The sequence below is a fragment of the Vulpes vulpes genome, chromosome X (genome assembly GCF_048418805.1).
Source record: "Vulpes vulpes isolate BD-2025 chromosome X, VulVul3, whole genome shotgun sequence".
Lineage (NCBI taxonomy): Eukaryota > Metazoa > Chordata > Mammalia > Carnivora > Canidae > Vulpes > Vulpes vulpes.
Genome location: NC_132796.1, coordinates 30,960,726 through 30,975,979, shown reverse-complemented (window position 1 = coordinate 30,975,979; position 15,254 = coordinate 30,960,726). Strand labels below are relative to the sequence as shown.

General features: G+C 32.7%; 1 protein-coding gene across 1 annotated transcript in view; it reads right to left on the bottom strand.

The window, feature by feature from the left end:
- Positions 1-15,254, bottom strand: part of CFAP47 (cilia and flagella associated protein 47) — a 503,092-nt gene that overhangs the window by 380,473 nt on the left and 107,365 nt on the right. Inside the window, exons 23-24 of the mRNA XM_072744557.1 lie at positions 7,372-7,466; positions 1,592-1,751 (exon numbers count right to left, since the gene is read on the bottom strand). Coding sequence (XP_072600658.1) covers positions 1,592-1,751; positions 7,372-7,466 — 255 coding nt within the window. The remainder of the gene's footprint in view (positions 1-1,591; positions 1,752-7,371; positions 7,467-15,254) is intronic.

Genomic DNA, 15,254 nt, shown 5'->3' with positions numbered 1-15,254 from the left:
AAATAAAACAAAAATTTGATCAATGCATAAAATTTATGAAAATTAATAAGGAATACAATGGAAATATAAAATGAAACTGCCTGAAAATGAATATATATTATAACACAAAATATGAATAAGTTAAAATCTCCTCCTAAAAATCACATTTTGGTCTTACTCAGGAAGAAAAGCAAGGTCCTTTGCTTTACAATACTGGTATTAAATTTAAGACACAGACTGAAAATAAAATGATATACCAACCAAAGGCTGTCAAAAGGAAGACAAAGTGGCAATGTATCACATAAACAGCATTCAAGCAAACAGCATTTAGTAGAAAAAAAAAACATTATTTTAGATGCATATACTTATTTATAAAAGATGTATAAGATATAAACTTTTCAAAACATTCAAATATACAAAGCAAAACTATTGGAATCAAAAAAGTTTTAACAAACTGCTGATGTAGTAACAATTCAGACAGATTATAATAATATTTGTAATGCAATCGTAATATAATGTAATTGTAATGTAGTAACATTGTATTAACAGATTCAGGAGAAGAATAAGGCAGAGGAAGATATATTATAAATGAAGAAACAAAATCATTAGTTACAATGATTTTAGATTATAAAACTATTTATTTAGAAAACAATGCAGAATAATCTTTGAAAAATCTCCAGATCTAACCAGAGAAGTTCAGTATAGGAGCCAAGTGCCAAATAAACTATAAATATATTCTTTTTATAAAGTGATAGCTAATTAAAAAGAATAATTTAGGGGCACCTGGGTGGCTCAGTCAGTTAAGTGTCTGCCTTTGGCTTAGGTCCTGGGATCAAGTCCACCATCAGGCTCCCTGCTCAGAGGGGAACCTGCTTCTCTCTCTCTCTCTTTCTCCGTGTGCTCTCTCTCTTTCTCTGTGTGCTTTCTCTCTCCCTCAAATAAATAAATAAAATCTTTTTTTTAAAAAAGGAATAATTTAAAAATCTCATTCACAATAATAATGCATATAAACTAAACTTTAATTACAAAAAAAACATGCTATTCTTTGAAGGGAAAAACTCAATGACATGCCTTTTTCTAAAAACAAGAAAAAAATAATCTAAAGTTCACTTATAAAAATAAATGGGTAAGAACTGCCAAGAATTTTTGTAATAGATTTGTAATGATGGAAAATTTGTCACACCAATTATAAAAAGGTACAATAAAGGTGTTGTAATAAAAAATACCAATAAAGAAGTGGACATAGAGATAAATAGACATGCTTGCCAGCTTCCCCTAAAGCAAGTAATCCAAGAGTACAAGCTAGATGTAGCAATGCCTTTTCTGATCTAACCTTGGAAATCACACACCATCACATCCATAATATCCCATGGGTGATATATCAGTCCTATCTGATAAGGGAGAAGACTCTACAAGGGCATGAATACCAAGAGGTAAGGATCATTGCAGGTCATTTTTGGGGACAGTGACCACAAAATTCTAATACAAAACTCCTTAAAACTGTTTTAAGAATACATAAAAAGTAACCTAAACTTTTGTTATGTGATAAAATTAAATAATATTGAGGGATGAATTGAAATATAAATAACAAATATAAGAAAAAGGTACTTACTTGGACAGAAACTTATGGAAATATTACATTCTTCATGTGATTGCAGAATCCCACTCAACACACTAATCTTGAATGTGCCATCTTTGAAGAGTTTCCTAGTGTCACCAATATCCAAAGTCCATTCCACATCTTGTTTTGAAGTATTATATAAGACAAGATCCTATTCACACACAAAATAAATAAAAGAAGACATTTATAAAAATTAAAATATACAATATAAAATATAACTGTTTTACCATGCCAACTTGAAGAACCTATGTACAAAGTCAAATGATTAAAAGTGGAATTCATGGACAGATTATTTTAAAAGTGATTTTAGATTAAAAAAAGAAGGTAGCAAGTATGTTCATAGCCTATTAACAATTATGAAAAATACACAAAAGATAAAGACTGGGTAAAATTAAAATGTCAAAATAGCTAGCTAGTTAGCAAGGATGCAGAATAGCTACAACCTTCATTCGCGATTGTGAGACTGTAAAATGATACAGTCACTTTGGAAGACAGTTTGGCAGTTTCTTTTGTTAAACATACAACTACCATATAACCCAGTAATCCCACTCCTAAGTATTCATGTAAGTGAAGTGAAAATTTATGTTCACATAAAAATGTGTATGTTAATGTTTATAATTGCTTTGTTCATTACCAAACAATGGAAGAAAAAAAGAGATTTCCTTCAAATAATGAATGGATAAACATTCCATACAATGGAATAAAATTCAGTGATAAAATAAGTGAAGTATTAATTCATACAAAATCAGAAATGAATATTAATATATTTTGCTAAGTGAAAGATGCCAGACCCAAATGGCTACATTTTATATAATTAAATTACCTATCAATCTGGAAATGCAAAATTATGTAGATGGAAAAAAAGAATCAGTGGTTGTGAAGTGTTGGTGAAAGGAGTAGTTGACTGCAAAGGGGTTACACTGAGAATTTTTAGTATCGTGAAACTGCTCTGTAATGTATTGAAGTGGTAGACAAATTATTCAACATATTTTTCAAAACCCAAAGAACTGTATACTACTAAGAGTCAACTTATATGTATGTAAATTAAAAACAACCAATCAAGATGTTGAGGATACCAGGATGGATTGTAGATTACAACATGCTATATTACAAATGTATGAAATAATCTCACTGAAGTTAATGGGGGCAAGGAGGAATGGCCTAAGTAACTGAAAAACTGTGTTTTGACTGGAAACTATAAAGCTAAAGACAAAAAATAAACACTGTGGTCTAGTTGGTAAATGTGTTAGCAATTCTACCTATACTTTAAAAATTCTGAAACTTCTTTACTAGTACAGTACAGTTAAAAAAAAATAAGCAAATAAATTACAAATAAGAGAGCCAGGGATCCCTGGGTGGCGCAGCGGTTTGGCGCCTGCCTTTGGCCCAGGGCGCGATCCTGGAGACCCGGGATCGAATCCCACATCGGGCTCCCGGTGCATGGAGCCTGCTTCTCCCTCCGCCTGTGTCTCTGCCTCTCTCTCTCTCTCTGTGACTATCATAAATAAATAAAAAATTAAAAAAAAAAAAAAAGAGAGCCAGATTTCTCATTGTCAGAAAAAGTAGTTAAAAATGAGCAAGGAAGAAAGACTGGAATAAATCTTGTAGTGCTAGATTAGAGTCAGAGATAGCAGTTTGAACTCATCGTTAGATAGATAGATAGATGATAGAGATAGAATGATAAACATATAAATTATAGATATATGTATATTTCTTTTTTTAGATATATGTATATTTCAAATTACTATACATAAAAGTATTTCCAGATTCTATTTGCCAAAAGGGCTTAGAACATGTGATACCCTAGTAGCAGCTAGGATACCTAGTGTACAGATCTTGGTTTCTAAATATCATTCTTCCATAAATGGTACTGGGGTTTGTTGGAGAAAATAATGATTCTAAAGATGGAAAAGGTAAAATGAAATATAAGCCTGGACCATTTTGTAGTGCCAGAAAGTATGAGAATGCTTAATGATGATGAAAGCATGTCAAAGAGCCAGCTTAAAAGAACTCTAAATGGCCAGAGCTGGAACAATTTCAATAACAAAATAAATAATGTAATATTGGATTATAACTAAAAGCATAAATATTTGTGAGGTTGCACTGATATGTTAAGTAATAAAATAACTACTAAGGGGATCCCTGGGTGGCGCAGCGGTTTGGCGCCTGCCTTTGGCCCGGGGCGCGATCCTGGAGACCCCGGATCGAGTCCCACGTCGGGCTCCCGGTGCGTGGGGCCTGCTTCTCCCTCTGCCTGTGTCTCTGCCTCTCTCCCTCTCTCTCTCTCTCTCTTTGACTATCATAAATGGATGGGAATTTAAAAAAAAAAATAACTACTAAAATATTTTTTCTTACAAAACAATTCCAAATAATATATGTAAATATCCCTCTCCAGGTGCAGCTCAATTCCTAAAATTTTGAGTGGTGCGCTGAAATCGATGATTCACTTCCAAAATGTAGAGTATGAAAAAAGAAAAATAGTTTGTCCAACTTTTTTTTCAATTCTCCTGACATATATCACCAGTGATAAGTCATGCTGATATCATGAACTCCCTTCACATGATGTGACAAAAAAGACATTTCACCACTGTTACATTTTTCCCTAAAATCCATGAAAAATAATAATGCAGCTGAGTCAGATGGAAAAAATCAGACAAACCAAAATTAAAGAGCATGCTGAAACAATACCAAACCAGTACTCTTAAAAATTGACAAAGTCATAAAAAAATTAGCAAGATTGAGAGCCTGCCCCATATCTGAGGAAACGAAATGAAATATGGTACCCTGGACCGGACCCTGAGACAGTAAAAGGACATTACCGAAAAACTGGTGAAACCCAAATAGAACCTGTTGTTTAATTAATAACTTGTACTAATGTTAATTTCTTAGATTTGAAAAATGTTCTATGGTTGTATAAGGTGTTAATAATAATGATGTGTGAAGAGTATACATAATCTCTGCACTCTCTTTGTAATGTTCTGGTAAATCTGGGAGCTGTATGCAGGACTTATGTGTAGACTTGTCTTTCCAGTGCAACATACTATCAAAATAAAAATATCAATTAGGTATTGTTTCAACTTTACTCTTCAAGATTTGAAAAGAATAGATTGATTCATACAATTGGCACCACAACAAAATGATGTACTTCATCTCTTTCTAAAGTATGGTTGATTTAAAATATCCAGGATTTAAAAATTAGGCAATTTTATTTCCAATGCCTCTCAGTACTTAAACATCTATTTAGGTCTAATATTTGCACGTTATAAAGAAAACAACATCTTTTAAAACACAAGGTGGACATGAAATTGTACTAGTCATTTGAATGCTTCATTTTTCTCATTCTAAAATGAGGGAATGGTAGGTAAATCAAAATACTATCCTCTTTACAATCCTATCCCAAGAATGGAACTAATACAGTCATCCATAAAGAAACATTGTTTAGTATGTGTAGTATTGTGTTATTTTTTATAAATAATTTTATCAAAATGATACATGTCCATTTACACAAATAATTCAAAAATGCTTATAAAAAACAGTTGTCCCAAACAAATTAAAAAGAAAAAAACAGTTGTCCCACTCAACTCCTCCTTATCAATAGTTCTGCTTTTAAGAAGCAACAAATTTCAGCTAAATTTTGGATTTTCTCTAATAGTTACAGCCTTATTCTAAATACAACATTGATATGGCTTACTTTAGGGTTTTTTGTATTGCTGCTATAACAAATTACCACCAACTTAGTGGTTTAAATCAATACAAATTTATTAAATTACAGTATTGTAGGTTAGAAGTTCAACAGGCATGTTGCTGGGCTAAGATCAAGGTGTTAGAATGAACTATGATACTTTTGGAGGGCTCTAAGGAAGACTGTTTCCTTGCCATTCCCAGTTTCTATTTTTTTTTTAAATTTTTATTTATTTATGATAGTCATAGAGAGAGAGAGAGAGGCAGAGACACAGGCAGAGGGAGAAGCAGGCTCCATGCACCGGGAGCCTGATGTGGGACTCGATCCCGGGTCTCCAGGATCGCGCCCTGGGCCAAAGGCAGGCGCCAAACCGCTGCGCCACCCAGGGATCCCTGCCATTCCCAGTTTCTAGAGGGCAAACAAATTCTTTGGCAGATGGCCTCCTTCCACTATCTTCAAATACAGTAACATTAATTTCTCTACCCTTCGTCTGTCATCACATTTCCCTCTGAGTACAGCCAGGAAAACTTCTCTGATTTTAACCACTCATGTGATTCAACTGGGATCACCCAGATAACCCAGCATAATCTCCCTTGCTCAGAGTCCTTCATCTCCATCACATTACACATCAGCAAAGGATCTTCTGCAATATAAGAGAAAAGATACTCGCACATTCTAGGGATTGGAATTGGATAACTTTGAGGACCACTCCCCTATCACACAGCTATTTTGTGATTTATCAGACCCAGATATTGTCTCAGTGCCCACTAGTAAAGATGAGGATTTAGTTCATATATATAATCTTCACTCCTCTTTCACTCTCCCAATTTTGGATATTTATATTAATTCTTTCATTAGTCACCTGGTAACAATAAGCGATATATTTAAAATTCGAGTTCTTCTGTCAAGTCTAAACAATTCTCTTTACTTACCCACTATGTAAAATGAGTTTCACTCCTCTTTCTTCTTCCATTCCCAACCGTTCTATCAACTTAATCTTCATATACACGTTGTACATATCACACACTTGCCATTTTACATGCAATACACTATTTATGATCAAGTTTTAATTATGCTCCATAACATATTAAGACTTCTCTGTATTATATATTTGATTATGACTATGTAAATAACATTCATGGCAAATTCAAGCAGTTCATTAGAGTCACATTTATTTCTCCATGGGGCCAATGTGACTCTTTTGCCACTCAAGAGAGAAGGCTCTTGTCTAGATCCTCTTTTACCATGCCAATTGAACAAAATTTCAATTATATAAAATAAGCTCACATTTACAAAGGGATTGCTTTTCCTTTGGAATTCAATCCAATTCAGTTCACTAAAGCTTCCTTTCTAGCCCCACATACAAAGTCTTTTGCATCCTTGAAGTTATGGTAGAATTAGAAATCTTACTGATAATTAATACTTGCAACAGTCACATTTTAATTTCAGAAGAGATCCTTTATTCTTCTCTAATTTCATATAGTACTGTGCTATTATTTGACACATGCAATGTTAAACATTTTCTCCATATAATTTTTCTTCAAAGCTACAGAGTTCAAAATTAATTGTTGGAAAGGCAATATATATAATAAAGGAGTACTACAAATACAAATTTCTACTATATATGCATGAGCTTCCTTCTTATGCATGTCCCTTTTTTTTTCGTTCTAGATGGATTCATTATTAGGAGACACACAGAGATATATAGTAAGAAAAAAGTAGATTGTCATAGAAGTCACTTTATTATATACCTGGACTTTTCCAATTTTTATTATTATCTTTCACCACATTTCCTTACTTGTATGGAACATGTTTCACATTAATTTAATCTTGGCTTCCATTTATATAAGGAGAGACTAGTAACTTAATTTTATTTAAAATATTTTGAATAGTCCTATTAAATATATATATATATAAATGGTTTTATATGTATTTGTATACTTGATAATTACTTCTGAGAAATAGGATATATATGCAAGTTCTCTAAAAATGAAAGTATTCTTATAACACATGCTTCATAATAATCAATTCAATAAACCACAAGCCATATGAAAAAAAGTTGTAAGCTGCAATAATTCTCTATACATACCTCAGTTTTTGTGACCTTATTATTAGGATCCAAAGCATGCAATGGGATTTCAAATATAAAATCAGTGCTGGATAATCTCAATGGTGCTTGCAATACTATGAGAAGAAAGTAAATATACTAGTAAAATATTAAGAGATATTAGGTTATAGACAATTATACTTTTCAACACAAAACAATAAAGAATTTTTTTATTTTTATGTACCCAGAGAGAAAACAAAGTCATACTTTAAGACATTTATAGAATATGATGGTTTATCACATCTATAAAATTCTAATTTTATATCTTAATGGTAATTAATTATAAGTACAATATAAAGATCACTCGCAATAGTAAGAGTATAAATATACTAAATATTGAGCTGAGAATAAAGTAAACATAGTTAAAATGATCACTATAATAGAGTTTGACCAATAAAGAGTACAGAAGTGAAAAGAAACAAGTCTTTTGCAAATATTTTGTCCCAGTCAGTGGTTTGTCTTTTTGGCTTTTTGGCAGTGTTTTTGCAGAGCAGAAATTTTTAATTTTAGTGAACTCCAGCTTTCAATTCTTCCTCCACAGATCTTGCCTCTGTTGCTGTATCTAAAATGTCATTGCCAAACTTAAGGTCATGTAGATTTTTTGTTTTATTATCTCCTAAAAGTTTTGTAATTTTGCATTTTACATTTAGGTCTGTGATACATTTTAAGTTAATTTTTGTGAAGGGTGTAAAGTCTGTATCTAGATTCTTTTTGTTTTTTTGTTTTGTTTTGTTTTGTTTTTTTGCTTGTGATGTTCAGTTGTTCAGCACTATTTTTTTAGAAAGACTATCTTTTCTGAGCTGTATTTGCCTCTACTTGTATGTCAAAGATCAGTTGACCACATTTTTGTTAGTCTATTTCTGGGCTCTCTTTTCTATTCCACTAACCTACTGGTCAATATTTTTGCCAATACCAAAGTCTTGTGATCACTGCACCTTCGTAGAAAGTCTTAAAGTTGAATAGTGTCAGTCCTCCAATTTTATTCTTCTTCAGTAGTGTGTTGGCTACTGTGGGTCTTTTTCCTTTCCATATAAAGTTCTTTTTTAAAGATTTTACTTATTTATTCATAGAGAGAGAGAGAGAGAGAGAGAGAGAGAGAGGCAGAGACACAAGCAGAGGGAGAAGCAGGCATCATACAGAGAGCCTGACATGGGACTTGATCCAGGGTCTCCAGGATCACGCCCCAGGCTGCAGGCAGCGCTAAACCGCTGCGCCACCGCGGGCTGCCCTCCATATAAAGTTTTAATAAATCTGGTAATACCCACAAAATAACTTGCTGAGACTTTGAGATTGCACTGAATCTCTGGATCAAGTTGGGAGGAAGTGCCGTCTTAACAATATTGAGACTTCCTATGCATAAACATGGAATATCACTCCCATTTATTTCATTCCTCTTTTATACCTTTCATCAGATAAATGTCATCATTCGATAATTTTTCTTGTATAAACCTTGTAAATACCTTGTGTTATTTATGCCTAAGTATTTCATTTTTGTTGGGTGCTAATATAATTCTATTTTGTATTTAATTTCAAATCCCATTTGTTGATTGCAATTGACTTTTGTACATTAAGTTTGTATCCTGCAACCTTGTTATATTAACTTATTTGTTCCAGAATTGTTTTTAACTGATTCTTTCAGATTTTCTACATAAACAATCATGTCATCAATGAATGCAGAGTTGTAGTTCTTCCTTCCCAAGCTGTGTGTCTTTTGATTCCTTTTCATGTCCTACTGCCTTAGCTAGGACTTCTAGTACAATGTTGAAAAAGTGGTGAGAAGGGACAACCTAGTCTGGTTCCTGATTTTAATGAGAAAGCTTTGAGTTTCTCATCATTAAGAATTATGATAGCTATGGGGTGTTTGCAGATATTTTTTTTATCAAGCTGAGAAAGTTTTAACCAGCCCTCATTTACTAAATTGTTTTCATGAATGGGTATTAGATTTTATAAAATGTTTTTTTCCTCCTGAATCTATTGATATAATCATGTGATTTTTTTTCTCTATCTTAGTCATATAATGAAATACACTAACTGATTTCTGAATGTGAACCAACCTTGCATACATGAGATAAATCTCACTTGGTCATGGTGCATAATTCTTGTTATACATTGTTGGATTTAATTTGCTAATATTTTGTTAAGGACTTTTTTTTAAAAAAAGATTTTTTTTTTTTTAAAAAAAGATTTTATTTATTTATTCATGAGAGACATAGAGAGAGAGAGGCAGAGACACAGGCAGAGGTAGAAGCAGGTTCCATGCTGGGAGCCGGATGTGGGGCTTGATCCTGGGACTCCAGGATCACACCCTGGGCCCAAGGCAGGGGCTAAACTGCTGAGCCACCCAGGGATCCCCTGTTAAGGACTTTTGTATCTATGCTGATAAGAGATATTGGTTTGCTGTCTTCTATTTTTGTAATGCCTTTGTCTGGTTTGGTACTAGGGTAATATTGACCTCAAAATGAGTTAGAAAGCATTCTTTGTGTTTCTATCTTCTGAAAGAGATTGTAGAGAATTGATAATAGAGAACTGGTAAGATTTCTTCTCTAAATGTTATCAAGCATTTATCTATCTATCATCTATTATCTATCAAGAGTCCATCCATCTGGGCCTGGTGCTTTCTGTTTTTGAAGGTTACTAAGTATTAATTCAATTTGTTTAATAGATTGAGGCCTATCCAGACTGTCTATTTCTTCTTGTGTGAGTTTTGGCAGATTGTGCCTTTCAAGAAATTGCTCCATTTTGTCTAGGTCATCAAATGTGCATGCATATTGTTGTTGATATATGATCCTATCATCCTTTTAATTTGAATAAGTATTTTCTGGAAAAACTGAACTGCTCAAGATTAAAGTCTTATAGCCTTTGACCTCCTTAAATATTCACTGAGATCCAGATTGTCAGAAAGTGATATAATTGTTGGTAATGAAGCCAGCATTGTGGGACGCACTAATAATCATGAGAGAATAGGCAAAAATCAACAGACATTTAAGGAACTCCGCAACATGAAGGAGAAATAACTTAGCAAAAATTGAGACAATGTAGTCAACAGCAGAAAATTTCAAAGAAATCATCATAATAAAAGTAGAGATAAAGAATGTTGTTTTTATTTTTCAGAATTCTGTAAGTAAAGAAATAATCAGAAAAACGTTAACTCCCATTAGTTTAAAATTGCCAAAATAATTTCTTAAGACATAATGAAGTCAGAAAAATATCCTAAGTACAACAAAAAAGAAAAGAAAAAGGACAATAAGAGAGAAGATATAAGATAATTAAAATATATAACATCATCTAAGAAGTACAAAATATAGCCAATAAAGTCTTAAAGAAAGAAATATAGAAAATGGTGGGGACAACTTTTCAATGAAATAATCGATGAAACCTTTATAGAACTGGAGGACATGAATATCCAGATTGCAAAAGGTCCACAAGAACAGAAGACCAAAGATTCACACTAAGGTTATCAGTGTGAAATAATGGAATACCAGGGATAAAAAGTAGCTTCTAAAAGCTTCTCAAGGGGAAACACTAGGTCATATAATGGATAGAGAAGAAGAAGAATGGCATCAGACTTTAAATGCCATAGTGGAAATTAGAAGATAATGATAATTGAGGAAAAATTATTTTCAAACTAGTATTTTATACGAAATCAAATTATCATTTAAATGTAGAAGGAAAAGCAAAGATATTTTCAGACATGGAAATTCTCAAAAATTAGCTCCCTTATACTCTTTCTTTATAAGCTCCTGGAAGATGTAATCTACCTAAACAGTGAAATAAACCAAGAAATAGGAAGGCAAGGGATTGAAAAAACAGGAGATTCAAGAGATAAGGGTTTTTCTTTATTTTTTTTAATTTTTAAAAAAGATTTTATTTATTTTTTTAAAGATTTTATTTCTTTATTCATTAGAGAGAGAGAGAGAGAGAGAGAGAGAGGCAGAGACACAGGCAGAGGGAGAAGCAGGCCCCATGCAGGGAGCTCATGTGGAACTTGATCTCTGGTCTCTAGGATCAGGCCCTGGGCAGAAGGTGGCGCTAAACCGCTGAGCCACCCGGGCTGCCCCCCCCCCCTTTTTTTAATTTTAAATCCCCACAATTATAGTGAAAGGAAATCTTAGACAAAAGTTCTGCCATAGGGAAAGTATCTAGTCCATGTTGAAGCAGGAGGTTGTTGTGTTCTAGGAAGGTTGCTTCAAGAGAATAAGTAGACATGACATATTATGTGACAGACTAGACTATATGGAACATTGTCCAGACAAACATAATATAGAGCTCTTGGCATGAGAGGATTTAGTCAAATATCTAAGGACAATTGAGCAATTAGTAACTGTAGGGATAAACAAAAAGTTGAAAGTAAATAAAATAATTATGCAGTTACACTACTTGGCTTAACAACAACATATCATCATAACAATTAAATTTCTGATAAAAATTTTAATTGAAATTTAAACTATAATTACATTACAAAATGGTAACAGGAGTTAGTGTTTCAAGTGAGTGAAGATGCTTGTCATTAAATAAGTGTTTTCATTAGATAATTAATGAAAAAAAAGTTACTGTCTCTGGGGTGCAGGATAAGCCTTAAGAAGAAGATAATGGATTGCAATTCTGGCTTAGCACTATTTTGATTTTAAAATGAATACATGTAATTTTAGAGTAAAGAGGTAACAGCAAGCTTGTGGCCCTCCTATAGTAATCATCCTTCTATTAAGGGGGTAGCTCAGGGGATAATAGACTTTTGACCAAGCTTCCTTGCAGACATAAAAATGGAATTGACTAGTGGACTATTCAAAAAAATAATAATAAAATGAATAAAAAGCACCTCGACATATATTACCTGTCCAATGGCCAATGAAAAATATCTGGAATTTATGGATTTATGAGACATTGAGGGTAGGAGAATGAGAATTGCTCATGTAGACATTTCCTCTATCAAGAGTACAAAAACAGGAAGCTCCAAAAAAAAAAAAAAAACAACCCAGCTTCCTTTGGGAACAAGGTTTCTACAAATGACATTTAAAAGTCATATGTTAATTCAAAAGCAAAAAGCATCTTAAGGATGGAGAAAAGGACAATCTGGAAGCTGCATCTGATAGATACCAACTTCTATAGGAAGAAATGTTACATCTCTGCCTGATTATATTTGCATCATATCATTTAAATCAGTAGTAACCTTTGGGGTTCACAAGTTATATAATATAACCAATTTGCTTTGACATTCCAATCCTTTTTGGAAATACAGCAATATATATATATATATATATATATATGTTTTACAAATTAAGTATAGAAATTGTTAAATGAATTTTAAAACATTAAAAATAGAAAAAAACAGAATTACATATATACCAAATCTGAAGATGGGTAGATGTTCTAATCTTTAAACAATGTTAGAAATCACAGAGGAAATGATAGCTAAATTTCACTATAAAATTGCTAAAAGAATCTATTGAAAAACACAACAAAAGGCAAACAATGAATCTTAGAAAAAATTCACAGTAAAAATGAAAAAAATTAATATAGATAGATGAGGAAATCACTGACATCTATCACACAAATACATCACCACAGTGATAAAGGTAAAGTCCATGAATAATTTACATATGAAATATATTATTAATAGCAAAGATAGAAAATTTTAATCCTCATAAGTAATTAAAGAAATTTAAATGAAAATTGAAATGATGTACTTTTAATCACATAGAAAAAGATCCAATTTCTTTAATTCAATGCTGGTTAGAGTTTATACTGAAGGAGAGGTAAAACAGCATAAATCTTTACAAAAGCCATTTTGCAAAACATATCTAGAGCTTTAACATGTATCTACTTTTTCTTTTTTGAGAGAGAGAAAGCCCGAGTGTGTGCTCACTGGAGGAAGGGCGGAGAGGCAGAGGGAAAGAGAGAGAACCTTAAGCTCCATGCCCATCCTGAGATCATAACCTGGGCAGAAATCAAGAGTTGGATGCTTAATGGCTGAGCCACCTAAGTGTTGCTGACATATATATGCTTCAGAAGGAAAGCAGCCAATTCAGAGAATCTCACTTTGAAAAGAAATCTAAACAGGTAAAAAGTATTATACACAAAAATGTTCACTAGGACAAGATTTATATGAATAAGAAAATAAAAGAAACAACCTAAATGTGTAAATAATCTATAAGAGACACTGGATGAAATATTCTATAATAATTATCAGTGTTAATTTATACAATTAAGAGTCTATAACATCCAAGTAAAAGTTTCTATAGAGTGAAGATATTTCTTTTTTATTTTTTAGAGTGAAGAGATTTCAACTGAACACAGACAATAAGATCAGAACTATGCTAAAAATAAATAAAGGCATAGAGAAAAGAATACGGTACCAAGATATTAATAGTATGCTCTACATATTTACATTCCAGATGTCATATCTGTGTTTCTAACATTTTCCAATTTTTCATAATGACAATACAATACATTAATTTTTATTTGTCAAGTAGGTAAATTTTATTTTTCATGTAAGTAATTTACCCCATTCAGAAAACAAAATTAGACAATGATTTTTTTCCCTAAACAGATATCTTAAAACAAGGGAGAAAACTCATGGAGCCTCCCTATCAGCTTCAGAATTCTTAATTCTATATTTTAAACAGGGGGGAAATAAGTCTCTATATTGTATATGCTATATTAATGAAGCCTCTCTTACTAGGTGCCAAGTGCAGTTATCAACTGAGTACTCTTTTATTACTAAGAACAACTTAATGTCAGAATTATAACAACAAAATACCACATAATATAGCATAGACTAAACTTTCCATGAAAAATACTTAAACACATAATAAAACAAACCAAAGATTATCAAAAGTAGGGTTCACAGAGTGCATTGGTTTTGGATTTGAATATCTGGAGAAAATGAGTAATAAACACTCAAAAATTTAATATATTTACCCTTCTTTTGTCTGTTTTTACTTACCCTTCTTTACGTGTACTTAGTCCTTTAGTAACCCATTCCTTTGGGGAGAAATTTTTTTAAACAAAATTTTCATCATTTCATTATATATCTAATGTACTTTATTTTAATAATTTATATTTTGATTTAATCATTTAAAGCTACCCACACAATAAATAACTAAACTGACCTTTGTCTTTAATTATAACCTATGTTTTTAAACAAGAGTCATTGATCTGAGATTATATACAGGGTACTGTCACCAGTAGATAGACTCCAAGACCTGACCTTTACTGCCCACCTGCTTGAACTCATTAAACTTTGTCTTACATTCTTCCTTAAGCTCTTCTTTACAGCTTACCTCTTAACTCAGGCAAATGAAACTGGAAACCATCCTTCAGGTGATGGTGACCACCTGACAAGACCTCCCACCCATCCCAGGCTACCCCGACATTTTGAGCTAAACCCCCAACTCACACCTGTGCAGAGAGACCATGGAGTAACCTCTGGAATGATCTACCATTACCTTTGCCTCATTATAATACTAAAATCTCCACCTAAGGAGGAGCTTCAGCCTCATTTATATAACATACAGTTCATTTATAGATATGTTTCCTTAAGGCTCATCTGTGACTTTATGGCCATCTCTACATACTATGAGAATGTTTCCCTATATAAATATTCATCCTAGGAGCACCTGGGTGGCTCAGTCAATTAAGTGACTAACTCTTAACCCTGGCTCAGATCATGAACTCAAGGTCATGATACAGAGCCCTGCATTGGGCTCCCTGCTGAGCAAGGAACCTGTTTAAGATCCTCCCTCTGGCCCTCCCCCACTATTCACACTCTCTCAAAAAAATGCACATAAATAAATACATACATACATACATAAATACATAAATAAATATTCATCTAACTCTAAGCAAAAGGTATCCCTTCATCTGAT